This window comes from Talpa europaea (assembly GCF_964194135.1).
Source record: "Talpa europaea genome assembly, chromosome: 6".
Lineage (NCBI taxonomy): Eukaryota > Metazoa > Chordata > Mammalia > Eulipotyphla > Talpidae > Talpa > Talpa europaea.
In genome coordinates, this window is record NC_140072.1 from 3902570 (window position 1) to 3927042 (window position 24473).

General features: G+C 57.1%; 3 protein-coding genes across 10 annotated transcripts in view; 2 read left to right on the forward strand and 1 right to left on the reverse strand.

The window, feature by feature from the left end:
• GREB1 (growth regulating estrogen receptor binding 1) overlaps nt 1-14360 on the forward strand; it is a gene marked incomplete at both ends in the record, with an annotated part of 48344 nt that extends 33984 nt beyond the window's left edge. For 5 of the 6 annotated variants that reach the window (XM_084234380.1, XM_084234383.1, XM_084234379.1 and 2 more), the window contains 11 exons: nt 262-364; nt 685-843; nt 2429-2571; nt 4942-5103; nt 7186-7390; nt 8070-8244; nt 10657-10875; nt 11863-11998; nt 12184-12384; nt 12787-12925; nt 14197-14360. In XM_084234380.1, coding sequence (XP_084090506.1) covers nt 262-364; nt 685-843; nt 2429-2571; nt 4942-5103; nt 7186-7390; nt 8070-8244; nt 10657-10875; nt 11863-11998; nt 12184-12384; nt 12787-12925; nt 14197-14360 — 1806 coding nt within the window. Of the gene's footprint in view, nt 1-261; nt 365-684; nt 844-2428; nt 2572-4941; nt 5104-7185; nt 7391-8069; nt 8245-10653; nt 10876-11862; nt 11999-12183; nt 12385-12786; nt 12926-14196 lie in introns of all 6 variants that reach the window. The other variant, XM_084234381.1, reaches the window with a different exon arrangement.
• Nucleotides 14361-17620: 3260 nt separating this feature from the next.
• Nucleotides 17621-19229, reverse strand: NTSR2 (neurotensin receptor 2; the record flags this gene model as incomplete). The annotated part of the gene is given in 4 exon segments (XM_084236002.1): nt 17621-17790; nt 17793-17999; nt 18002-18205; nt 19175-19229. Coding segments are annotated over 4 exon segments (636 nt in total).
• A 2866-nt stretch (nt 19230-22095) lies between these two features.
• The window catches only part of LPIN1 (lipin 1), a gene marked incomplete at both ends in the record, with an annotated part of 78700 nt that continues 76322 nt past the window's right edge, over nt 22096-24473 (forward strand). For all 3 annotated transcript variants that reach the window (XM_084235510.1, XM_084235512.1, XM_084235511.1), the window contains one exon: nt 22096-22176. In XM_084235510.1, the coding sequence (XP_084091636.1) occupies nt 22096-22176 (81 nt within the window). The remainder of the gene's footprint in view (nt 22177-24473) is intronic.

The window sequence follows — 24473 nt, forward strand, 5'->3', positions numbered from 1 at the left end:
GTCTGATTTCTAGCAGCTTCAGAACCGAGGTGCCCTCGCCGTGAGGGAGGACCAGGCGGCCCTGGGCCGAGGTCCCTGTCGTCCTGCCACTCCTCTCTGGTGCCTATCCCGGCCCCCGACTGCACTACCAGCTTCTCGTGTGGATTAGGCGCCCCCTGTGCAGAGAAGAGGCTGGGGCGCGCCAGGGCGTCCGGCTCAGGCTGCAGCCCACTCACCGCACGGGGCGGGGGTGCCGAGGCTGACTAGTCTCACCCTTTCCAGATCGGGAAGACGGGCGCCTACCTGCAGTTCCTCAGCATCCTGTCCCGGATGCTCATCCGGCTGACGGAGGTGGACGTCTATGACGAGGAGGAGATCAACAGCGGTGAGTTCTCCAGGGAGATCGGGGCTGGCCTCGCCTGGCATCCGTTTCTCAAGTGACTTGGTGCCTTTCTCTTGCTGTGTAGCTGGAATTTCAGGCCAAGATCAGACGCCCTCAGGGCCTGGGTGGGGTGCCTTCATCTTTCCTGGGTAGTCATTTTGCTCAGTCACAGAATGGTGCCTGGGCGTCCTTTGTGGCTAACACTAGACGTAACTCCTGGCTTCCGAGTGTCCCTGTGGGTCACCCGGCCTGGATAAATGACCGTGTTTCCTTTAAACTAAGTGTGATGTCCTGTTGCTTCTCTGTGCCTCCACGCCCTGTAGACCTCCGAGGAGAAGCAGATTGGCATTACCTCCAGCTCGGCGACCCCTGGCCGGACGTGGAGCTGTTCAGGAAGATGCCTTTTGACTATATCATTCACGACCCCAAGTACGAGGACGCCAGCCTGATTTGTTCACACCAGCAGGGCATAAAGAGCGAAGGTCAGACTTTGCAATCTCTTGCTTCGCCTTCTAAAATACATGGGAAATGCCTCCTAGAGGGAAGAGCCGAGTCCTACGGGTGTGGAGTCTAATCATCCGTGCTGGGGAGCTGGCGTGGCCACTCTGCACGAGCAAGGGCTCCCCTGGGTGGGCCCCTCCAGAGCGCCAAAGCTCTCGCGGGCAACTCAAGTCAAACGCATAGAAGCACAGTAGAAATTTATTGGGGGGAATCCATGTTATAATGATAGACGTCTGCAATTTAATTAGCAGGAAAAGGGAGAAGGTAGTGAATCTCTTGGCAAAGCTGTGGGGACTGGCCCTCGGGAGCGCGGCACGCGGTCCGGGGCTCCTGGTGGCTGTCCACGTGCTGGGAGAGAGCGGTCACTTCTCCGCGTGGGCGTCCCCAGCTGCTGTCCCCGAGTCTCGGAGGGGGCGTCTGGGGCGTGGGCATGGAACCCACAAGCATCCCAGATTGTCTCAGACCCATTCCTATGTTTATAGCATCTTCAGAGGCATCTTATCAGGACCGCTGGTTAACTTTATTTAGGCGGCGTCTCTGCACAGCCAGGTTTTATCTGCCCTGGCCTTTTCCGTCTATTCTTTGTCAACAAGTGGTTGCTTTTTAATCAATAACTTAAGTTGTTCTTTCACAATTTTCCGTCAGTCTGGGTCATTATGGCGTCAGCACATACGTGGCCTCCATCCATGAGGGTTGTAACAGTGTCGTACACGTGACAGGGCCCACGGAGGAAGAGGCGGTGCCCAGGGGTGCTGACAGCAATGAAGACCCTCCTGGTGTTTGCAGGGACAGAATATTCTGAGGGTTCTGCTACTAGCGCATAAAAAACAACGTACGTGTTATAACAGATGGTCAGACAAGGCAAAATACTTGCAAACAGGTGGAGATTAGTAAGTGCAGGGAGGCTTCCGAGTTAAGGCAAGGGTGGGAGGAAGGGTCAGAGGCTGCCAGGGGCAGTGGTCGGGAAAGAACTAGAAGGATCTGTGTTGGAGTGTGGGAGGTCAGACCCCTGGCCCCGTCCTAAAGGGGCCACTGACGTCACGGGGTCCTGCAGCATTTCGGGGCCACTCTCAGCAAACAGACACGTGTGGTCGCCGTGATTAGAAGCACTAACTAGAAAAGTTTGGTGGATGCTAGTGAGAGCAAAATACTCACCAGCCTCATGTCAGACCAGCGGCTTTAGGTCTTCTCTCTTCTCAGCGGAGACCACTTGCCCGAGGGGTCTGCACAGAGTCTCAGGACTCAGACCTTCCTCCTGCTGAGTCACCTGCCACATCTGACACAGGTGCACCTGCGTCACGTGACAGTGTTCGTGTCATGTGGTGGTCGAGTCACGCTGTCACGTGCGCCCTGGAGCGTGTGCTTCGGAGACATTCCCTAGGCCCCGTGCTGGCTGTCTGTGAGTTTCCCACGGAGCTGCCCTCCTGGGCCGCTGAGTCTCGGGGCCAGACAGGTGAGAGTGGCCCAGCCGGGGTCCCTCACACAGTGCAGTTCACTCTGGCTTGAGGAGGTAGGGAGCGAGAACTCCTGCCTCCCGCTGCTCTTAACGCCGGGCCTTTCGTGCAGACAGAGGGATGTCCCGGAAGCCCGAGGACCTGTACGTGCGGCGCCAGACAGCACGGATGAGGCTGTCCAAGTACGCGGCGTATAACACCTACCACCACTGCGAGCAGTGCCACCAGTACATGGGATTCCACCCCCGCTACCAGGTAGGTGCCGGGCGTGGCCACAGTGCCAGCAGCTCCCGGCAGCTCCCGGCAGCTCTCTGAAGGGCTTCACCTGGCTGATGCCGTTGCTTCCCTGTTCTCTTAATGTTTTCATTCTGGAGTGGGAGATGGAAAGTTCTAGAAGCTTTTGCTTCCTCCCTTACTTGCACCCCTATTTCCCATCAGTAACTTATGGGCTTATTGCTGACACTGCAGACCAGCGATGGCCCTGGAGGACACATTTCTTAGGTGGCTGCAGGTGTCTTTTCTTGCTGTCCCAGCAATTCTCAAAGGGAATCCCGTGCAGCTGACACTTCCTGGCTGCTTACTAGGGGCCCGACACAGACACAGAGGGGAGTGTACTCCGTCCCCATGCTCTGGACTCGCAGCCCAGGGGCGGGATGATGCTCAGACCCGCGGGAAGCCAATGCTGGAAGCATAGAAGTGATGTGGTCAGCAGGGGAATCTGAGCACCCGCTACATGCCTGCGCTTCCCAACCTTTTTATGTGATGGGAACTGGTGTTTGCCCAGATGCTGAGTAAACCCGTGAGCTCCTGTCCTGGGCCCTGGCTAGTCCAGGCTCCCAGCCACCCGCAGCGGCCTGCACAGGGTCATTATGGGGCCCAGGGTCAGAAACAGAAGGTGGCACGTCAGGTTTAGCCTTTCTTTTCACTTCACACCCAAGCAAGGTTGACGGGAGGAGGCGGGCAGCGGGAGGCCTGGAGCTGCTCAGACACGGGGCAGCAGACAGAGCCGGGGCCCTGGCATCCTGACTTCCAGAACGGCTGCGGCCGCAAGAGCGCCGGCTGGCTCTGCCCCGCCCTTTTGCAAAGGAAAACAGCAGACAGTCACTTTATTTTATATGGCTTTATTCTCTTTTTCTCATTCATTTTTTTTTTTTGAAGTAACATCGCACTGTAGTATTACGTAAGTCCCAGGTGTGCATCATTAAAAAATGTGGTTTTTTTACTTGTTTTTTAAGCAAGAGTTTATTTACTTCTGGGTTCATCTCTGAAAGTCCAGTTTCATCCTTCAGAACACCCAGCTGAGCCAGCCTGCCCTTCAGCTTTCATTTTCCCGAGTCTGCCTGACCCGAGCTTGGCCGTGGAAGTAGCACACTTTTTTTAAGTATCGATTTTACAGTAGATGAAGTTAGAAAATATATAGGAGTGATTTTTTTTTTAAAGGATTAAAAATAATCAGTAATCCCATTTGATGTAGAGAAACTCTTAACCGTCTTCATCCTTGGAGGTAAAGTTTTCTTTCAAGGCAGAAAAAATATATATGAAACCCTTTGCTTGGTTTTGAAATGCAAAGACCTGAGGCTTTCCCTCGGTTCACCGTCAGCAGGGAGTGAGCGGGATCCCTGGTCCGTGCTGGGGTGGGGCGGGAGGTCTGGAGACCCCTGTTCAGGGGCCTTGTAACCAGGCCCCTGCTCCCTGCTGGCGTCTCCCTCCTTGCTTCTGCTCACTCTGTCCCAACCCCCTCAAGTCTCAAGGCTCCCCTGACCTCTTTTTATGAAACCTTTCCAGCTGTGTCCCTCTCTGCTCTCTTCCCGGCTCAGATTCCACCTCTCCTGCATCTGTGCCCCCCCCCCCGCCTCCCCCTCTGGACTCTGGTTCTGTGGCAGAGCCCACTCCAGGAGACACAGCTCGCCCCAGCAGCGAGTCTGGGGGGCTGTGAGCCAGAGGAGGCAGGTCCTCAGGCCTGGAGGAGACATACGTGTGGCTCGGGCAGACATGGGCTGGGAGGTCAGGCCTGAGAGCAGCAGGCGCAGATACAGGGTGAGGGGCACTGGAGTCAAGGGCTCTTTGGAGGAAGTGACGAGAGGAGAGGCTTGATCTGGGGGTGGAAGTGCGCCCCGGAAGGTCATCTTCCTCATCCATAATGGTGGGGGGGGCAGCAGTACCCACTCCCTGGGATTGTTACCCGCAATACACAGGGGTTGGAAGGTGCCAGACAAGCGTGGTACCAGTGAGCGCAGCTGTTGTTGTTTTGTTCACGTGCTATTACACATAATGCCTCTGAGAGGAGAACATTTGAGTGAAAAAGGAGACGTGCAGTGGGGATGCTTTGGTTCACGACGCAGCACACCTCTGGGGCAAATCCAGAGTCTGGAAGGGCTGGGAATCCCTCGTGAGACTGATCAGAGTTAAGAACCAGCCGGCTCCGCTGAGAGGGTGTGGCCTCGGGTGTGTAAGCCGGCAGCGGGGCCTGGCTGCTCACCTCTGGAGGGGTGTCTGCTGCTGGGTCCCTCGTGCTCCAGCTGTAGCGGTGGCCTCTGGGAGGTCCTGGTTGTGCTGGGCCTGGGTTCTTCTGGGAAGTGACGCGGACTCTGATGACAAGCTCTGTCCTTTCCCCTCGCACCCCAGCTCTATGAGTCCACCCTGCACGCCTTTGCCTTCTCTTACTCCATGCTAGGAGAGGAAATCCAGCTCCACTTCATCATCCCCAAGTCCAAGGAGCACCACTTTGTCTTCAGCCAACCTGGAGGCCAGCTGGAGAGCATGCGGCTGCCCCTCGTCACAGACAAGGTACTGGCTCCGCCCGGCGAGTTGAGCCTGCGTGGCAGCAGGTGGCTGCCGGGCTGCGGGGACCTCGAGATAGCAGCTGCCTGGGGAGCCGAGGGCCGGTGGGGCACATGAGAGACCCAAGTGGTGCTTGAACTTGGAAGTGACTAGGCTGCACATGGCTGTGGGGTCCCTTGGAGTCAGGTTTGACCCTTGGCCTAATAGCTGTGCTGTTACAAACCCCCAAATTATGTTCCTGTGCTGGACGTGCAGTAAAGAGCAAGTCACTGCAGCATCAGTGCTTGGAGCCGAGAATGAAGACAGGTCAAGGGAGGCTGGAGAAAGAAAATACCCCTCCTTGTTTTTATAGGGAAGGGGTTTATGTTGGTTTTGGGGACCAGGTTTGAGAACAAAGCAGTTAAGTTTTATTGGCTGGAAAGCAGGTTAGGGACAAAGACAGGTGGACGTGGCTGGGTTCGCTGAGTAGTCACAGCAGTTCGTATGTGGCTGTGATGTGGCCCTTCCCCAGAGGACGGGAGCGGACATGTCTGCGGGTGCTCCCCTGCCCCCGGAAGCCCCTCCTCCGCATTCCCAGTGTCCAGCTGGTCTTGGGGCTCAGCTCAAGGTTGTCGCTTCTGCTTTCTTAGGCCGGGCCCCGGCTCTGCTGTCTGTCAATAGAGAACAAAGAGAAAAGTACAGATGCGTTTTGTTTGCCCATCTTCAGGGTCTGAGCCCTGTTTGACCATCTGACCTCGGTTCAGTGTTCCCTGAACCTGCCACCTGATATCTCTGAGCCTCAGTTTACCCTTGTGGGAACTTGGGCAATATTAACCCTGGCAACGCTTGCTGCGAGGATTATCTGGAGTCACTGGCACGAGGCCCCAGTGCAGGCTGGAAGATAACAGAGCGGCTCCCGCGTCTTTTCTGTACCCTCTCGACCACTGAGGTAGCAGAGTAACCTCACAGCCAACCCCTGTCCTCGCCCTGCCCCTCTCCTTCCTTACCCTTGAGTCTCGCCCTTGGTGCTGTTCCATCCATCAGCATTTCGGGGTAAATCTCTAAGGCTCCCCATCTCGGCGCGAGGGGCCTTCATACCCATCATCGGCGCCATCCCTATGGGCACGGTCCCCGCAGGGCCCCACAGGGCCAGGCTGTGGCCCAGCCCCAGGGTCAGCCGGCCCCCCGCAGGGCACTTCCCCGTCAGCACCGCTGCTTTCCTTCTCTGCACGGCCCGCCGAGCCTGGCGTCGCAGCCGTCCGTTACCAGCCATGAAACATCCGTAGACTACGCAGAGGCCTTTGTGCTGAGGTCACCCTCTGAGCTGGGTGGCAGGAGGGCACCGCAGTGACACTCCCGTGGACATGACCCGGTCGGGGCTTTGTCCCTGGCCCCCTCACTCTCCTCAGTGCCAGTAGCTGGTTAGGAGCCCCTGCTGTGCTAGGACTTTGTGGAGGTGCTTTGCGGGGTCGCAAGGGAGTCAAAACTTAGCAAGAAAACAGTTACTGAAATAGAAGAGGCGCGGGCTAACCGTTCATTTCTAGGCCGTGTGGGTGAGTGGTCGGGATTTGAGTCACACAGGGGGCAGTGCATGCTGAGCCCCCTGGGACACCCCTGTTCTCCCGGTGCTGGCTCCCATCCCCCGGCTGCCTCCTCTGCTTCTCCCTCCCTCCCTCAGCTGCTCCCGTGGCTGCTCCCCCTCCCTCAGCTGCTCCCTTGGCTGCTCCCCCTCCCTTGGCTACTCCCCCCTCAGCTGCTCCCGTGGCTGCTTCCCCTCCCTGAGCTGCTCCCTTGGCTGCTCCCCCTCCCTCAGCTCCCCCTCCCTCAGCTGCTCCCTGGCTGGCTCCCCTCCCTCCGCTGTCCCAGGCTTGCTCCTGGGAGGATTCTGAGAGAGGGCGACTGTGTCATGTGAGCCTCAGAACTGACCAGCATCACGTTTGCTGCTCTTCATGGGTAAAGCCGGGCCCAGGTCCCGAGGCTTAGCTGATTCCGGGACTGCAGAAGTTGGTTCCCTCTTTGATGGAAGAAATTGCCCTGCACAGCTACGCGCAGGAGGGGTCACTGGGACTGTTCACAGAGCTGCGCCCTCATTCCGTCCATATTTTCCAGAGTCACGAATACATAAAAAGCCCAACCTTCACCCCCACAACCGGCCGTCACGAGCACGGGCTCTTCAACCTGTACCACGCGATGGACGGGGCCAGCCACCTGCACGTGCTGGTGGTCAAGGAGTACGAGATGGCCATCTACAAGAAGTACTGGCCCAACCACATCATGCTGGTGCTGCCCAGCATCTTCAACAGCGCCGGCGTCGGTAGGCTCCCCCGCTGCCCTCAGCCTGTGAATGGACACTCGAGAGAAAGTTCTAGAGATGACAGAGCTAAACTTCACATGAAGCATTTTGCTTTTTGACTTTCCAAGCTATTTTGATTGGACTTTTTAAAGCTGAATATTCCTAATGTTTGGTTATTGACGGAATGGTTAGAAAATCCAGGATAAAAAAGACGGATTGTGGGCCTCCCTGGTGGCACAACGGGTTGAGCTCTGCGCTGTGAAGCTCTGCGCAGCCTCTACAGTGCGGGTTCGATCTCTGGCCAGCCAGGGAGCAACCCACATGGTCGGCAGACCTCTCCTGTCTCCCCCGCTGCTCCCCTCAGCAGTGTACTTCAGTTTGCCTGTTCTGCTCCCCACTCTGTCTCTGGTGGAATCCTCTCACCCCCCGTGCCTCTGGCCTGTACCCCAGCTCTTGTATGCATAAATAAATCTTCATTTAAAAAAAAAAGATGGCTGTGTGTGCACCCAGAGGGGAGTGTTTTCCCCCCCGGGACCCCTGTTCTGCTTGCACAGCCCACAACGATGGAGCAGGGGTGTGGACCAGGATGCGTGGCTACCTGGGCCTGGTGGGGTGTGGCCGAGCGGCTCCTGTCCTCCCTGGTCCTGGCCGTGCGGCTGCTGGCCAGGGCTGACCTGAGGTGGGGGCTGGTCCATTTCAGGGGCCGCCCATTTCCTGATCAAGGAGCTGTCCTACCACAACCTGGAGCTCGAGCGGAACCGGCAGGAGGAGCTGGGCATCAAGCCGCAGGATATCTGGCCTTTCATCGTGATTTCTGACGACTCCTGCGTGATGTGGAACGTGGTGGACGTGGACTGCAGCGGGGAGAGGGCCAGGTGAGACCCCCACACAGCGAGACCAGGGAGCTGCTGTCCTCTGGGGAGAGGCCCACCCACCCTTGAGACCCCTGAGAGGCCTGGGGTAGGAGGTGCTGTGCAGGGTGCAGATCCCCGTGCTCCCAGCTTGCATTTTCAATTAAAAAGAAAAAGGTGGGCCTCCCTGGTGGCGCAAGGGGTTAAGCACCGCAATATGAAGCAATCCACAGCCCCTGCAGCACAAGTTCAATCCCCAGCCGGCCAGGGAGCAACCCACATGGCATGGCAGACCTCTCCTGTCTCCCCGCTGCTCCCCTCAGCAGTGTGTTTCAGTAGATCTGCCTGTTCTGCTCCCCACTCTGTCTCTGGTGAATCCTCTCACCCCCCACACCTCTGGCCTGTGCCCCAGGACTTGTATGCATAAATGAATAAATCTTAAAAGAAAGAAAAAGACATTGACATAGAACAGAGAAAAACCACAGTACAGATTCAGTTTAAAACATACGCAAACACTGGGTCATCCAGGTAGAGAAATGTTCACAAACTGAACACACCCCCTCGCCAGCTCCTGTGTGGAGAAATGGGGCATTGCCAGCGCCCAGCCCCTCCAGTGCTCCCCAGCGCCCCGCCCCGGCCCCCCTGGCCCCCGGCCTCGCTCCTGAAGTCCAGCGGTGTGTGAGCTTGCCGTGCGGCATCAGGGAAACACCAGCTTCTCCTCGTCTCTCAAAGGGGGCTAATCCCTGCACTGGAAATGTGTTGTGAGAATTAATCTGTGAATGGTGTGGATTAGTAACCTGAACGGTACGGATTTTTTTCCCTTTTTTCAATTTTTTTTCTTTTTTTTAATGTTTTATTTATTTAATTTTAAAGATTTTATTTATTTTTTTTTCCTTTTTTCAATTTTTTTTCTTTTTTTAATATTTATTTTTAAAGATTTTATTTATTTTTTATTATTTTTTCCTTTTTTCAATTTTTTTCTTTTTTAATATTTATTTTTAAAGATTTTATTTATTTTTTATTATTTTTTTCCCTTTTTTCAATTTTTTCTTTTTTTAATATTAATTTTTAAAGATTTTATTTTTATTATTATTTTTTATTTTTTACATCACTGTTCATTTTTAAACAATATTTGCTTCCCCCACCCCCTCAGGTGTAGTCCCCATAGAGTTGCTGATGGGGGGATCCTGATATTGCTCAATTAAAAATATTAAAAAAGGGCCTCCCCGGTGGCGCAGCGGTTGAGCGCTGGGTTGCGAAGCTGCCCGCAGCCTCTGCAGCGCCGGTTCGATCCCCGGCCGCTCGCCGGCCACCGGAGGAGGGTCCCACATGGCGCGCAGACCTCTCCTGCCGCCCGCTGCTCCCCTCAGCAGTGTCCTTCGGTCCTTCTGCCTGCTCTGCTCCCCGATCTGGCTCTGGTGAATTCTCTCACCCTCCCGCGCTTCTGACTGTACCCAGTGCTTAAATAAATAAATAAATCTTTAAAAAAAAATATTAAAAAAGATTTTATTTATTTTTAATTGAGCAATATCAGGGTCCCCCACCAGGCATCACCACCTTGTGCACCCACCAGCTTAGACCATGGTGCTTCCTTCCCTCTTTGTTCTCCCCCTTCCCACCCCTCCTGGATTGTTGCTCTGCATGGTGTGACTGCTGGTCTCCGCAGTGTGATTACTGACTGCAAGTGGGGGGATTGATGAACCTGACATTGACATGGATTAATCTGTGAGTCTTGTGATTACTCATCTGAATGGTGTGGATGATTAATCTAGACACGATGTGATTATTGGTCCGTGGACAGTGTGGATCACAGAGGGTTTAGTTTAAGCCTCTTGGTTGGGGACAGAGAGCAGAGGTCCGGAGGACTCAAGCATCTTGATGGGCCCCCGGGGACTGGACTGTTCCCCCCTGCTGCCTACAGCCCCTCCCTCAGCCCCCCTCGCTGGTCACCAGGTGTCCCTCATTGTCCCTCACCATCCTCACACACCCCGACACCACCACCGAGGGGCGGCGGTCCACGCAGCCCTTTCCTCCCCACTCGCTCCTGGAATTCACAATGGAGAAGCCTCGCTCTCCCCCCATGTGACCTTCATTTCTGCCGACTGGCAACGGGAGGGGGTTGGCGCGGCGGGAAGAACGCAGGCTGCGGAGCCAGACCGGTCACACCTGGGCTCTGTCCGTGAGCCACCGGACAAGTCATGGGGGCCTCGTTTTCTTCCTCCGTAGGGCCCGGCTTGAGGCCTGTGTCTTGGATCGCTGCGGGGGCTTAGCACCGCGCTGGTCGCTTGGTGGGGGAGGGCAGGCGCCACCCCCTCAGCTCTGTCCAGCACATACAACCAGTCGGGCTGGGAAACCAGCGCGCTGGCCGGCCCAGTGCAGAGCTGGCCCTGGTGTCACCAGGTGTCAACCTCGGGCCGGCGCTGTCCCGCCCAGCAGGGAATTCTCGTGGTCGGAGAGGAACGTCTCCTTGAAGCACATCATGCAGCACATCGAGGCCGCCCCCAACATCACCCACTACGCGCTGATCGGCCTGAGGAAGTGGTCCAGCAAGACCGGGAGCCGCGAGGTGCGGGAGCCCTTCTCCCGCTGCCATGTGCACGACTTCATCGTCCTGAACGTGGACTTGACGCAGAACGTGCAGTACAACCAGAACCGGTGAGCCCCGCCCCGGCACCACCTCTCTCCGGGCCCCTGCGCAGGCCTACCCACGCCTCCTCTCTGCCCGGCAGGCCAGCAGCCCAGGGGCTCCTGCCCACAGCCCGCCTGGCCCCCCTCGGCACCCACTCTGTTTTTTTTTGTATTTTTGCTGTACACTTTAGTGCAGGGGAGAGGAGCACAGATGACGGCTGTCATCTTCGGTTCACTCGATGCTTCCGGGACTTACGTCCTACTACGTGCTGTTTCTTTTGGATTTTTTTCTCCTCCAAACACGTGGCTTCGAAGTTGCCTAAGCCCCGAACAAAATAGCGAGTGACTTCACGATGTCGCTCTCCACATGCCCGGTGCAGACGTGCTGCCTTCTCAGGGGTGACGCCACCACCGTCGCTCGCCGCTGTGTGCAGGCAGGGCCCCAAGGCAGCCCACAGGGACTGTGGACTTTGGAGCCAGGCCACCTGCTAGGGAAGCTGGGTTCTGCCGCCTACAAGCGCTGATCACCACCTCTGAGCCTTGTTTTCCCCAGCTGTAAAAAGTGACTGTTATTTTTGCCCGGGGAGCTTCATTTTCTTTCTTGCTTTCCTTTTTTTTAGGTTCATTTTCTTTTTTCCAAGTAGGTAAAACAATTATTTTGTGCCTCAGCCTGTTGATCATAATGCTAATGCCTAGAAATGCCTGGGGGGGCTCAGCTGGGCCCCTGGCCTTGCACTGCAGAACTGTGGCCTGTGAGCATTTCCCGGGGGGGGGCGTCTGCACAGCCCCGAGGCTGTGCCCGGCGTGCAGCGCGGTCAGCACGGGCAGCCCCTCTGCAGTCCCAGCGAGGGTCCCCTGCTGCTTCTGGCACGCACCCCCACGGCATGACTGCCTTGCTCATTGTCCATGTGTGCCCGGGAGCGGAAGGTCTCGGACACTGGCCCCAAGCTGCAGGTGTGGAGGGCACGGTGGGCTGAGGGCACCCCGTCTCATCTGCCCGCTGGTTCCGAGTAGCTTCACGTGTGACGACGTGGACTTCAACCTGCGTGTGCACAGCGCCGGCCTCCTGCTCTGCCGCTTCAACCGCTTCAGCGTGATGAAGAAGCAGATAGCCGTGGGCGGGCACAGGTCCTTCCACATCACGTCCAAGGTGAGCCGGCCCCGCGCCGCAGGTCTGCCTGGCAGAGTGGAGCTGGGGCGGCTGCACGGTCACCTTCCCTGGGGTGGGAGCTTCACTGCGGGGCCACCTCCCCCCCCCCCCCCCCCACACAGCCTGGAGCCTCGGAAAGCACCTCCTGCTAGGGGCCGGGAGGCTCTGACCCGCCCTTCCCCCAGGTGCCCGACACCCCTGTGGCCGCCGTGCCCGCCCAGTACATCTGCGCACCCGACAGCAAGCACACCTTCCTGGCGGCCCCCGCACAGCTGCTGCTCGAGAAGTTTCTCCAGCACCACAGCCACCGCTTCTTCCCGCTCTCCCTGAAGAATCTCGCCCACCCGGTGCTGTCTGTGGACTGCTACCTTAACCTGGGGTCGCAGGTAACTCCCACGGTCGAACCAACAGCCCCGACAGTCCTGGAAGGCTGGGCTCGCGCCCTGGTCTCAGGACAGAACCTCTCGGCTGCTTCATCTCAGGGGTTCACCCTGCGCCCACGTGGACAAAGGCCCAGGGATGGGCCGTGGTCCACCCCGAGCGCCGTGAGAGACGAATCAGGCCCGTCCTGGGGCCAGACCCTCTCACGCCGCGATGAGACCTGGACTCACATCTGACAGTGGATTTTCAGGGTCTCCCCTTGGAAATAACATGGAAACGCTGTTTCTGGCGCCCACCTCTGGGCTTGCCCGGGCAGCGAGTCTCTGCTGGAGGCCAGGCCGGGCATCAGGGTGCCGAGCGCGTGGTGGGACGCGATGGCTTTTTCTCCCCAGGTCCTTCTTTTCCAGATCTCGGTGTGTTACGTGAGCTCCAGGCCTCACTCTTTAAACATCAGCTGTGCCGACTTCATGTTCAGCGGACTCCTGCTGTACCTGTGCGACTCCTTCGTGGGCGCGAGCTTTTTGAAAAAGTTCCACTTTCTGAAAGGTAACTCCCTCCTCTTACCTGGACTTTCACGTGGCACCGCTGAGGCAGTTGTGGCTGGTGCGGGGCCTCTTTGCTGAGAACGGGTAAACTGAGGCACAGAGTGGGCCCATGGTTCCCCCGACCACCCAGGGAGGCCCGAGGAGGCTGGGCTGGGCCCCTGGGCGGCCTTTTCCCCTGCGCCTGTGCAGGGAGACAGGACCAGCCCCTCCTGTAGGCGAGTCACAGCTAGTCTCAGCTTGTGCCTTCCTTTTTGGTCCGAATTCCTGACATGGGCCCCGGCTGGCCTTGGGTGTTCCTCCTCCTGGTGGATAGATGAGGCTTCCCTCCTGGTCTCGGCTCCCTGCGCGCTGCTTAGCGTCCATCCCAGCCTGTCTGCTTCTGCGGCTGTTTCCACGCTGGGATGTTTCAGCGTGACGAGCGTTCATTCTGTAGGACTGAAGTTACTCCAGCTCAGATCACCTCCCCTTGGCTGCTCTTACCTCTGACCTCCCTCCCTAGCTGGTGTTCACTGAGCACCGATCTGGTGTGAGGCCTTGGGAGCTAGCAAGAGATTTCTGTCCTCAGGGAGGACAGGATATTAGGTAAGAAGGAGGGGAGGAAGTGGGCAGGGGTGTAGCTAGATAGATGAGAGATGGATAAGGGGCTGGATGGGTGTGTGGATGGACAGGGAGAGAGATGGGGAACTAGGGAGGTATAGGTGCAGGTGGAGGGGCAGATGGATAGCTAGCTAGCTAGGTGGGTGGGAAGGAAGGAAGACAGGAAGGTGGGTGGGTGGTTGGATAGAGAAATAGAAATATAGGCAGATGGGGGGTAGATAATAGATGATGGAATAAAAATACACAAACATGATCGCTGTATTGATGCACGCTGAAGGGGATGGATACGTGTGGCTGGGCAGATGGGAGAGGTAGGCCTGCGTGGGTGGGCGGCCGGCAGGGAGAAGGTGGGATCTGCTGTGAGGTGGGCTGGGGTGGCGGTTCACACCAGGACGAGCTGAGAAGCTGGGCCTGTGATCCGGCCAGCGGTCCCGTTCCAGTGCTCCGCCACTCACTTCTCTGTCAGCGTTTCTTCTGCCCCCATGTTGTCTCACCTGCCAGAGCTGCCAGGTAACATCGCCCTGTGTTTCTCACTAAGATAATGGAGCATTCCAGAGGAAACGGATCACGTGGCCCACCTTCCTTCCACCTCACGTTATTGCAAGTTGAGTCCTGGTGGTGCTTTCACCTGGTTGACTCACCTGTTCTCGCGCACCTGTGCCCCTGTCCCCGCAGGTGCCACCTTATGTGTGATCTGTCAGGACCGGAACTCCCTCCGCCAGACGGTGGTTCGCCTGGAGCTGGAGGACGAATGGCAGTTCCGCCTGCGGGACGAGTTCCAGACGGCCAACGCCAAGGAGGACCGGCCGCTCTTCTTTCTGACTGGACGTCACATTTGAGGACAACACTGGCGGGTTTTCTGGAGCCTTCCGTGCCTCGTCCCACTGAGGCTAAAGAACCAGAACCACCGAGTGTTGGAACTGGAAGGGCCTGGGATCTGTCTGTTGTGCACCCCCTCGTGCAGGTGCTGGGGAACCGAGGCCCAGAGGTGGGTGGACGGGGACTTCCCGAGCGTGAGGAGGACGAGCCAGACCTGAGCAAGAAGCCATGTCCGTCTGCTGAGTTCCGGGCCACACCACGTCCCCCAGCGTGTCCAAGTTCACTTCATGGAGAACAAAGTTTAACCTGCTGTCAGGGCCTCCGCAGGCTTCTACACACAAGCTCCCTTCTCTAAGTTCTTGGGTTATCTGGAAAAGGGACCAGTATTTCGGGCCGTGGCCATGAGTTTGGTTGTAAACTACTACAAAGCAATATTCCAAAAAAGCTTTTTAACTGTAAAGGCAGGAGACAAGGAAAGAACTAAGTAGGTCGTTTAACAAGAAAGATGCTGTTGCCTAGAAGTTTGCTTTTTTAGACGTTAGCCCAGAGGCATTAAGGTTAATAAAACAACAAATTGTCCAGAGCCAATAGGATGCCATTGGCATAGTTGGCCAAATACCCTCCCTCTGAGAAGGGGCAAAGGGAAAAAGAAACTTTCTTTAAAAGGGTTTCAGGAAGGGATTTTGGATTATGGAGATTGACTTCACGGAGCAGAATTTGCCTTACAAAGGAAAGAGGACCCACGGGCTGGCTTGAGCAACTGATCTGCCAAAGGTGTGTGGAAACCAGTTGGTCAGCACTAGACTTCTGACTGTAAGTTCCTGAAGCTCAGTTTTCAGCTCCTCAGATGGTGAGCTCGGAGGAATGCTTGGTCCCTGACCAGAGAGGAAGCCGGGACAGAGGAGAAGGCAGCAGGACGCTCCACTTTGAGGGCCCGGCCATGTCTTTTTAACCAGCATTGTCGAGCCCCCCCTACAGGCCAGGTGCTATCACGGTTCCTTCTCCTTGAACACGAAAGCCCGTGTGGCCGGGATGAGTCTCCCCATTTGAAAGATGAGAAGCAGAGAGGCCCTCGCCAGGATCACACTCTGGACAGAGCACGAGTCAGACTCCTGGATTCTGGACCCCAGAGTCCATCTTACCCCGCATGGCTTTTTGGAGTGGCCTGAAACCAAAGGAAAAGTCTAAAAATAACTCAGAAAGTAACTCTCAGTGTGCTTTCTTATACACATCCATCCTAGACATCGGTAAGCACTCTAGTAGATAGCAATCCAAGAAGAGATTATTTTGAAAAATAATGCCAAAGAGTTAATGTCAATCTTTTTTTTCCCCTAAGAAAAAAATTCCCTGAGTATAAAAGACTTAGATCCATGTTTATAAAATAATCACTTTGTATATGTCATTATTCCTAATTTGGAATAAAAACTTACATTCTTTAGTCATGTTTGTCTTTTGTAAATAGTGACTGCAAGGCTGTTGTTCTCTCCCATTTTATTAGTTAATTTAAATTTGAAAAACAAACTAATATGCTTGTTTGCTCCGGCTTATCAATAAAGCTCTCAGTGCATTTGTTTCTCTCGTGGGTATTAATTGCATTTTCTGGGAGGAAATAGTTTGTCAGAGATCTTCAGGGACTACCTCTGCCAAGTCTCCCAACTCCCTGGGTGTTCGCTTACTATGAAATGACCAGCAGTGAGCTGTAGTGGTTGTGAGGCACCCACTGTGTGCCAGGCTAGATGACTAATTGTCCGTTATTTCATTGAACCAACACAAGAACAGTGAAATAGGTATCTGGGAACCATCTTACAGAAGAAGAAAGCAGGGCTCAGCGAGGTTTAAAGCACTCGTCTGAGATCACGCAGCTATCAAGTATCAGAACAAATTGAGATTTGTGCCTGCAGGTGCCAGGATGTTAACATGAATGTCACCGCTGCTTCCTACCCAGTCGTGGACTCCCAGCGGCATCTAATCGTGGATGCTGCCGCTCCTAAGCCTTGTGTGCAATCAGAGTGCTCCAGCTTCTCGTTGGGAGCGGTGCTGGGGAGAGCACATGCCAAATACGCATACTAGGTACCGCCAGGGTCTAGGCGATCACAGCAGTCAGGCTTCAAAGAAGCTTCTGAGAAAGAAGTTTGCATTCAGCCTCTCAGGTGAGGCCCAGATCCTGCAGGAGAGCCCAGACCCAAGACCACTTCAGTGTCCACAGCTGTTTCGGTGGCCTTGCCTTGGCAGGCTGCGCACTTAGAAGGTTGTAGTGTTTTAATGAACAGAACAGTTGCAAAGGCCAGTGCAGACTTTTAAAGCCCTTCACGTGGAGAGAAGGATCTAGAATTCTGTGACTGCATTTGCCACTCGCAGAATACACTGTCCCAGCGTCCCTGTGCCTTTCTTTCTAGAACTCTGGCGCGCATTCATCCTCTGTCCGGATCCCTGGCCACTCTAACTCTGGGTCCTGTCCTCTAAAAGGGTCTTTGCCTAGGGTGGCAAGTCACCCTACTGAGAAGGGTGGGTTGGGGTGCTGTTCAGGGTTGAAATGTATCCCCCCAATTTGTTGGTCCTAACCCCAGTACTTAAGAATGTGTCTTCATTTGGAAATAGGATGTCGCTGATGTAATCGGTTGAAATGAAGTTACACTGAAGTAAAGCGCAGGGGCCGCCAGGCTGGTGTGACCCCAGAATCTGGGCCCATCAGCTAACGTCCAGCATTGCTGTCAGGACAACAGCAAGGGGAACTGACTTGCTATTTGCTCCTTGTTATTTCTGTACAAACAATAGCATACCAGCAAATTAGGAAAATAACAGGTTTCACCAGACCTTTCTGGCTTCACACATCTCTGGGTATCTGCTGTGGGCTCAGTGCCAGGCATTCTGAGGTTCAGATCCTGGGTGAAGATGACAAATAGGATCACTCACATCTCCTTAGCACACCCAGCCTGCTACCTCCCTGTGCTTCATCCTCAACCTTTCTCTGTCTGCATGTGTATGTCATAGCAGGAGGCTGTTGTTTTTTAGTTACTAGTGCAACCATAATATAGTTGCCTTACTAAGTGGGTTTTACTCTTAATGTTTATTTAATGGCCAAACCCATGGGCCCTGATGGACTGGGAGGACCAACGTGGTTCACTCACTGCCTCGTGGCCACGAACTCCTGGGAAGGAAGGTGACCGGAGGTGAGTGTCCAGCCCCCAGTTCCAAGCCTGACCCAGTGTCTGTGGCCCAGTGGTGTGCCCGCCTCCACTTCTCTCCCCCACCCCCATTTCCCCGCAAGAGATAGCGATGGTCAGGCAGCTGCCGACGGTGTGGGTTGGTGCTGGGAGCCACTGACGGCACTCGGCCCAGTGCCCACCTGGAAATGCCCAGTGAGAACACGGCATGTCTCCAGTTCGTGCTTCTGCCCCGTGATGACCGCCCTGCGTAGGGCGAGGCGGAACGAGACGGCCCAGAGGAGCGCAGCAGGCTGCGGGCGCGCAGGGGCTGGCACACAGCCAGGCACCACTCGGTGCTCAGAATGGCCACGCTGAGCCCCGTGGCGAGGGCGCACAGCTCGCGCACGGAATGGTGGGCGCGGCAGCCGAGGTCGCCAAAGCCCAACGGGGAGTGGAACCCCACGAAGTCGTAGAGCGCCAGGGCTCGCAGCAGCCGCAGGGCGGAGAGCGCAGACTGAGCGCGCGGGAGCGCAGCGCCCCGGGCCGGCGCGCCTTCAGCACCGCGTGCACGGACAGCGCATGGCCCGCCGGGCCGGCGCCAGGACGCGCGGGGCCGGGGGGGGGGGGCGGGGGGGGGTTCGCGGGGAGCCGCACCTTGGCCCGGAGGCGCGTGTCCACCCGGTCCGGGCGTCCAGGCTCCACGCGGGGCCCGCGGGCCGCTGGTCTCCATCCCGCTCAGGCCGCGCGCTCCGCCCCTTTCACTGCCTGGAGACCAGGGCTGGGCGAGCTGCCGGGTGAGCCGCCTTCTCCTGTCTGGGCGCCTCCAGAACGCGAGGACGCGCCCCCAAGGGTGTCCCTGAGCAGACGCGGGCGTCGGGTAAGCCTCTCAGCCTGCTGGATCTGCGCGCTCCGCCCCTTTCACTGCCTGGAGACCAGGGCTGGGCGAGCTGCCGGGTGAGCCGCCTTCTCCTGTCTGGGCGCCTCCAGAACGCGAGGACGCGCCCCCAAGGGTGTCCCTGAGCAGACGCGGGCGTCGGGTAAGCCTCTCAGCCTGCTGGATCTGCGCGCTTCAGTTGGATCTGGTAGCGGAACTGGGGGAAAGTGGTTTCTGTTTTGGAGCCCACAGGCAGGAGGGGCCCCCATGTACCAGCCGTGCGACTTTGGGCAAGTTTTTGATTTTTTTTTTAACCACCCTCAAACTATTTGTGCATCAAAAAATAATATCTGGGGCCTTCCTGGTGGCCTAGGGGTTAAGTCTCAGTGTTATCACTCTTACTGCCTGAGTTCCCTCCCCGGCCAGAGAGCTGACCCACATGGCTCGGCAGACCTCTCCTGTCTCCCCGCTGCTCCCCTCAGCAGTGTACTTCAGTCCATCTGCCTGTTCTGCTCCCCACCCTGTCTCTGGTGATCCTCTCACCCCTGCACCTCTGTCCTGTACCCCAGCTCTTGCATGCATAAATAAGTAAATCTTTGCAAAAAAAAAAAAAAAAAGGAAGGGAGGGCAGGAAGGCATTCCAGGAAGGGGTCACAGCAGGACATAAGGTTTAGAAGTGGGAGACTCTGGAGTGCTCTTGGGGGTTCATAGGTGACCCCCAGTCGCTGAGCCACTAGCCTGGGGGAAGGTGGCATCCTGTGCTGCCAGCACAGAGGACACAGGGCAGGTGTCAGGAAATTCAGCTTGTCCTGACCGTGGTCCGCTGGGCAGCGAGGGGCTCTATTGCAGGAGCCTGGAGAGTCAGCCATGGCCTGAAGTCCAAAAGGAAACGCCGACTCCGCTTGGTCTATAAAATGGCGTGGCTACCCCTCCCTCCAAGCTACTGAGAGGGTTAACGCTGCTACTTGAGGGTCTCGTCACAAGAGGCATGTCAAGGACTTTGCCTGAGTGGCCTCAAGTATCCCTAGAACCCACTGAGGGAGGGGCTTTTTTTTTCTTTTCTTTTTGTGGGACCCTCGCTGGTGGCCGGGGATTGAACTGGCGCTGCAGAGGCTGCAGGCAGCCTCGCAACCCAGCGCTCAACCGCTGCGCCACCAGGGGAGGCCCAGGGGCTCTATTTTTTTTTTTTTTTTAAATTTTCTAGAGGCATGTCTTGTCTTATTTATTTATTTATTTATTATTTGTTTGTTTGGTTTATACATGCACTGGGTACAGTCAGAAGCGCGGGAGAGTGAAAGAATCACCAGAGCCAGAGCGGGGAGCAGAGCAGGCAGAAGGACCGAAGGACACTGCTGAGGGGAGCAGCGGGCGGCAGGAGGGGTCTGCCCGCCATGTGGGACCCTCCTCCGGTGGCCGGGGAGCAGCTGGGGATCGAACCGGCGCCGCAGAGGCCGCGGGCAGCTTCGCAACCCAGCGCTCAACCGCTGCGCAGGGGCTCTATTTTTAATCCCTGTTTTTCCCAGATAAGAAAAGGAAGGCTCTCAGGGGTGAATTGTCTTGAGTCACAGCTTCTAAGAAGCTGTGTCAGACCCAGAGCCCAAGTCTGTGTGACTCAGATGCTGAGATTTAACCCTATACATTGCTTCTGGGCATCGGTTCCCCTGCAGGTCCACCTGCCATGGCGGGCTGGCTCTCCCCGCAGACCCAGCGGCCAGACACCTGCCTCTGGCCGCGCCTCCCTCCGACGGCTGGCTCTGGTGTGGCCCCGTCCCTGCTCCTCCATCTCGGGGAGGTTCCGCCCCCGCAGCCCTGGGGTTCTGCCTTCCCCATCCACTGTGAACTTGAACCAAACTCTGTTCAGAACCAGCACCGTCTGGCGCGTCCTGCGCCGCCAGGAGATTCCTGGCTAAATGCCAAACACGGCCAGGTGTAATTACGCACAATCTTATCACTCGTTAGTCATGAGGTTCTTAAAATATCTTCACAGCATGAATTAAAAATAGCAAGGGTGGCCCCGTCCAGTTGAAGTGTCTTAAAGTGTGGTTATTTTCTCCTGGCACGTAAGGACATTGGGGCATTCAGACCGTGGGGGCTATTCCGGGGGTGGGGTGGTGGCATGCGGCTCTGGGCCTGGGCATTCTGGAACATTCCAGGGCAAATGGTGTTCCTCCAGTAAGAAAGGCAAGGGGTGCCAGTGTGGCCGGGATCGAGGCATGGTGACTGGAAACTTGGGGACTGGGGTTGGGGGACTGCTCTGCTCCTAGCTGAATGCGGCCCCCGGGGAAGCCAGGACCCCGAGCCTGTGCAGGCGTGAGGCTCTACCCACCGTGCTAGTCAGACCTGTGTTCCTCACTCTCACCACAACGCCAACGCCAAGCCCACAGGGTTCTAGCTCAGGGCCCTCTCTGGAGGGACAGAGGAAGAGGGAGGAGGGCCTGTGAAACCCGAGGAGCTGGCTGGGGAGGAGCAGCAGAACCAAGGGCACCTTGCCAGCCAGTGGAGCAGCAGCAGGTTAGAGACATCAAAAGGCACTTGGTCTTAGCAGCACAGACCGCAGGGACAGAGGAGGAGGGGCAGCTGTGGAGGGGAGGGGGGATCCTCTGCCCACAGGAGTGGAGACTGCACCCCACTTATCCCTGCTCTGAAGCCCACTGTGCACCCAGGGGCCGCCCTGTCTCCCTCTGAGCAGATGGCAAAGTTGTCCCCTTAGTCCCTGGTGAGCTAGATGGAAGCCTCTGGACCCACCCTGTGGTGTCACATCAGCCCCAACCTCCCCCGCCACCCCCAACCATCCTAGTTATGGGCCCTCCTCCCAGCCTCTATTCCAGGGCTTATGTCCCTCAGCCCCATCAGGGAGCCCGAGACTCCTGGCAGGGTTGGAATCAGATCGTGAGCTCTGCTTTGGAGTCTGCTGGCCCTGCCTCCCAGTCCTCAGTGCGCCGGCCAGCCCAGTTCTGTCTGAAATCTTATCGGGGTGCTGTGCAAATTACATACCAGGATGTAGCCTAAGTGCTCTGCTTCCTGGTGGATGGGAGGTGAAACCGAGAGCTGTTTCGATGACAGAGGCTGCTGAGCCTGGTGGAGGGGGGCAGGGAGGGAAACCCACTGAACCCAGCTTTCCTCACTCCCCAAGGGGTGCCGGGGCAATTGAGAGGAACAGAGAGGATCCCCCGGGGCTTTGGGGGAACTGGAAGCAGAGTGGAACATGAATGCATTGCTGTTGACAGCCTTGGGAGGGCTCTCCCTCGCACCCCGCTTGCCCCCCCCCCCCGAAAGAGAACTCTGGTTTGGAGCCCCAGTTCTGTTCTTTATAGCCATGTGACCTTGGGGCAGTCAGTGGGTCCATTTCTGGCTGTGCTCAGGGAAGCTTCCAGTGCAGGTGTGGACAGATGAGTGTCAAGAGCCCAGCTGCCCATCAGCAGCGGTCAGGCCCCCCACAGCCTCCCACCCCACGTTGATAGAAACTGGCCTCAGCTGGGAATCCGCATCCTTGCATCCTCGGGACAGGAGGAGACTCCGAGTTGTTTGTTAGCCAGCCCCCAGGTGGGAGAGGATTTGCAATCCAACACTCGGCTCCCTCCTGAGCCTTGTGACTTGGCGGCGCTCCTGGGCTGTAAGGAGAAGCGGCTGCCCTGGGTTCGGCCTCTGGCTCCGGAGCCCATGAAATTCGCCGCTGTGTTGCCTGTGGGACATTCTCTCCGGGCTGGCGAGGCGGCCGCCCGCTCCGTCGGCGGCATGGATGAGCAGGATGGCAGCTGCAGCTCCAGCTGGGAGGCCCCCCGGGACAAGAGCAGCCCTGAGTCACCGTGGTCGTGGGTAAGGACCAGCGGGCCTGTCCACCTCTGCGCTCCAGCCCCGCAGAGCTGAGTGGACCTCTGGGTCAGCTGCGCCCAGAGGGTCTCATTTAGGATTTGTCTGTTCACAGTTTCCCCAGATTAGTCCCCGAGGGACCAGAGGCTCCCGGGCTGCTGAACGGATACTTGGACAGAGGGCTTTTAGAGATGATTCAAGAATTAAAGGCTTTTTGTCTTGCCATGGATGGGAAGCGGTGATGACTTCGATCCTCAGGGCAGGGACGCAGGGTTGCGGCACCCAGGTCCTGGGCTGGGGCCTCGCCTGGCCTTTCTGTCATGGGGGGCTGGGTGCAGGTGTGGGGTGACCCGAGGCATCGAGAGCCCCGAGACTCAGACAGCCGCACGTGTGTGCCGTGGCCGGACGCCTTGCCCTGGGGAGACTCGTCCTAGACGCCAGGGCTTTTGATCTAAAGTAACTATTCTCACTTGCAACCCTAAAGCAGGTGCAGAGGGTGTTCAGATAAGCCTAAGAGGAGGTAGTGAGGGTGGGGCCAGGGCTAGAATCAGGGCCTGGCAGTTTCTTCCCGGGATGGGGTGTGGCTGTGGGGGGTAGAGTGTCGGCTGCAGTGAAAAAAATGTTTCAAATGTGTCAGCAGTGGCTCCTCTGGTGCCCAGACGGTGCTCGCCTCCTGTCCTTAGCTGCAGGGGGCTGAGGAGGGCTGGGTCTTCTGCATCTAGGGAAACTGAGTCAGGGTGCAGCAGGCCAGAGGCTGACAGAGTCTCCGGCCTGCTGGTTCCCAGTGGCACCTGTCGCCTGTCACTTCAGTCATGTCCTGCTCTTGCCTGGGGGCAAGAGGCCCGCTGGGGGCTTGCCTGGGGCTGCGGAGAAGCTGTTTGGCCCTTTGGGCAAGGATGTCCTGAGTGGACGCTGCTTGCAGAAGCCTTACCTTGGCCTGGCCAGTGCCGCCTCCCCATGCTGAGGGCGGAGGGGCCTCTGCCCAGGAGTGTGTGCGACCCACATCACACTGGTCAGTAGCAGCCGTCATACCTGCGCTGACCAGGAAGGGAGCCAGGAGGCTCCGCCCACTGCCCAGGTGACCCAGGCCATCGTGAACCTCTCTCCCCTACAACCAGGCCCCATGGATGTGGGCCTCGCGGTGTTGAGGAGCCCCCACCTCCCAAGCCCCTCGGGGCCGGAGCATCATCCTAATCCTCATCAGGGCTCTGCACGCTATCTCCTTTCAGATGATGCTTTTGATTATTACTTGTTTTTCCTGAATACAAAGGCATGTCTGTCACAGAAGATCTGGAATATCCAGGGAAGTGTAAGTGAGAGTAGAACACACCTCACCTTACCTTCTGGGGAGCCGGGGCACATCGTCTTGTTTCACTCCCCCATGGCTCATTATAATTGAGCTACAGCAAGTTTTTCCGTAACTCTTCCGGGCCCCGTACCACCAAGTGCGCTTGATTCTAAAGCCCCAAGTTAACACCCTCAACAGCCCCTCCGCTGTCCTACTGTGGACTGGATATCCCCGTGCCATGACTTCTTGGGGAGGTGGGCTCGCCCATGGCAGGGCAGGGTGATGGGGGTTACTGGAGCTGTGGCCCCTGCAAAGGTTTTTGCCCAAGGCAGCATCTGAAGGGCCCCAGGGAACTTGGACTGGCTCAGGCTGGTGCCACATCTGGAAGGTTCTAGCCTGTCCGGCTTAAAGGTGGCTGGTGGGTGTCAGGAGTGGCGGACACTCCAGTGAGGTGGGGTGTCTACAGCCAGGGGCTAGCCCTGGCCCATTCTTGGAGGCCAGAGAAAGTTCAGGCCTAGAAGTGGGTTCCAGCAAAGCAGCAGGGCAGAAGCACAAAAGCAGGAAAGTGAGGCAGATACCCAGATGCAGGCAGGACACCTTGGGAGGAAGATGCTGGATGGCTGACCAAGCTGCCACCGCTGGGAGCCCAGCTGGCTGCCTGCTTCTGGGAAGAGTGGAAGCCGCGCAGTCCTGGGCCTGCTTTCAGTCTTGGGGCTGGGAGAGGCCACTGGCAGCACTGGGAGCCGCGGAGGCAGCTGCTATGTCAGTGCCCTCTCCCTGCAGCCGTGGCCACACTCCCAGAGACTCAGCTTGCTCCTGGACCCAGAGCGTGCACAGCCCCAGAAAGCTGCTCCCCGCGTGGGAGCTCAGGCAGAATGTGAGTGGGTGAAGCTGCACCTGTGGCCAGCTGCCAAGTTCAAGGAGGCACCGATCAGGCGGGATTTCGACTGGCAGGGCCGGGGAAGGCAGCTCTGAGAAGCTGGCACTGGAGCCAGAGCTTGGAGAAGAGTAGGGT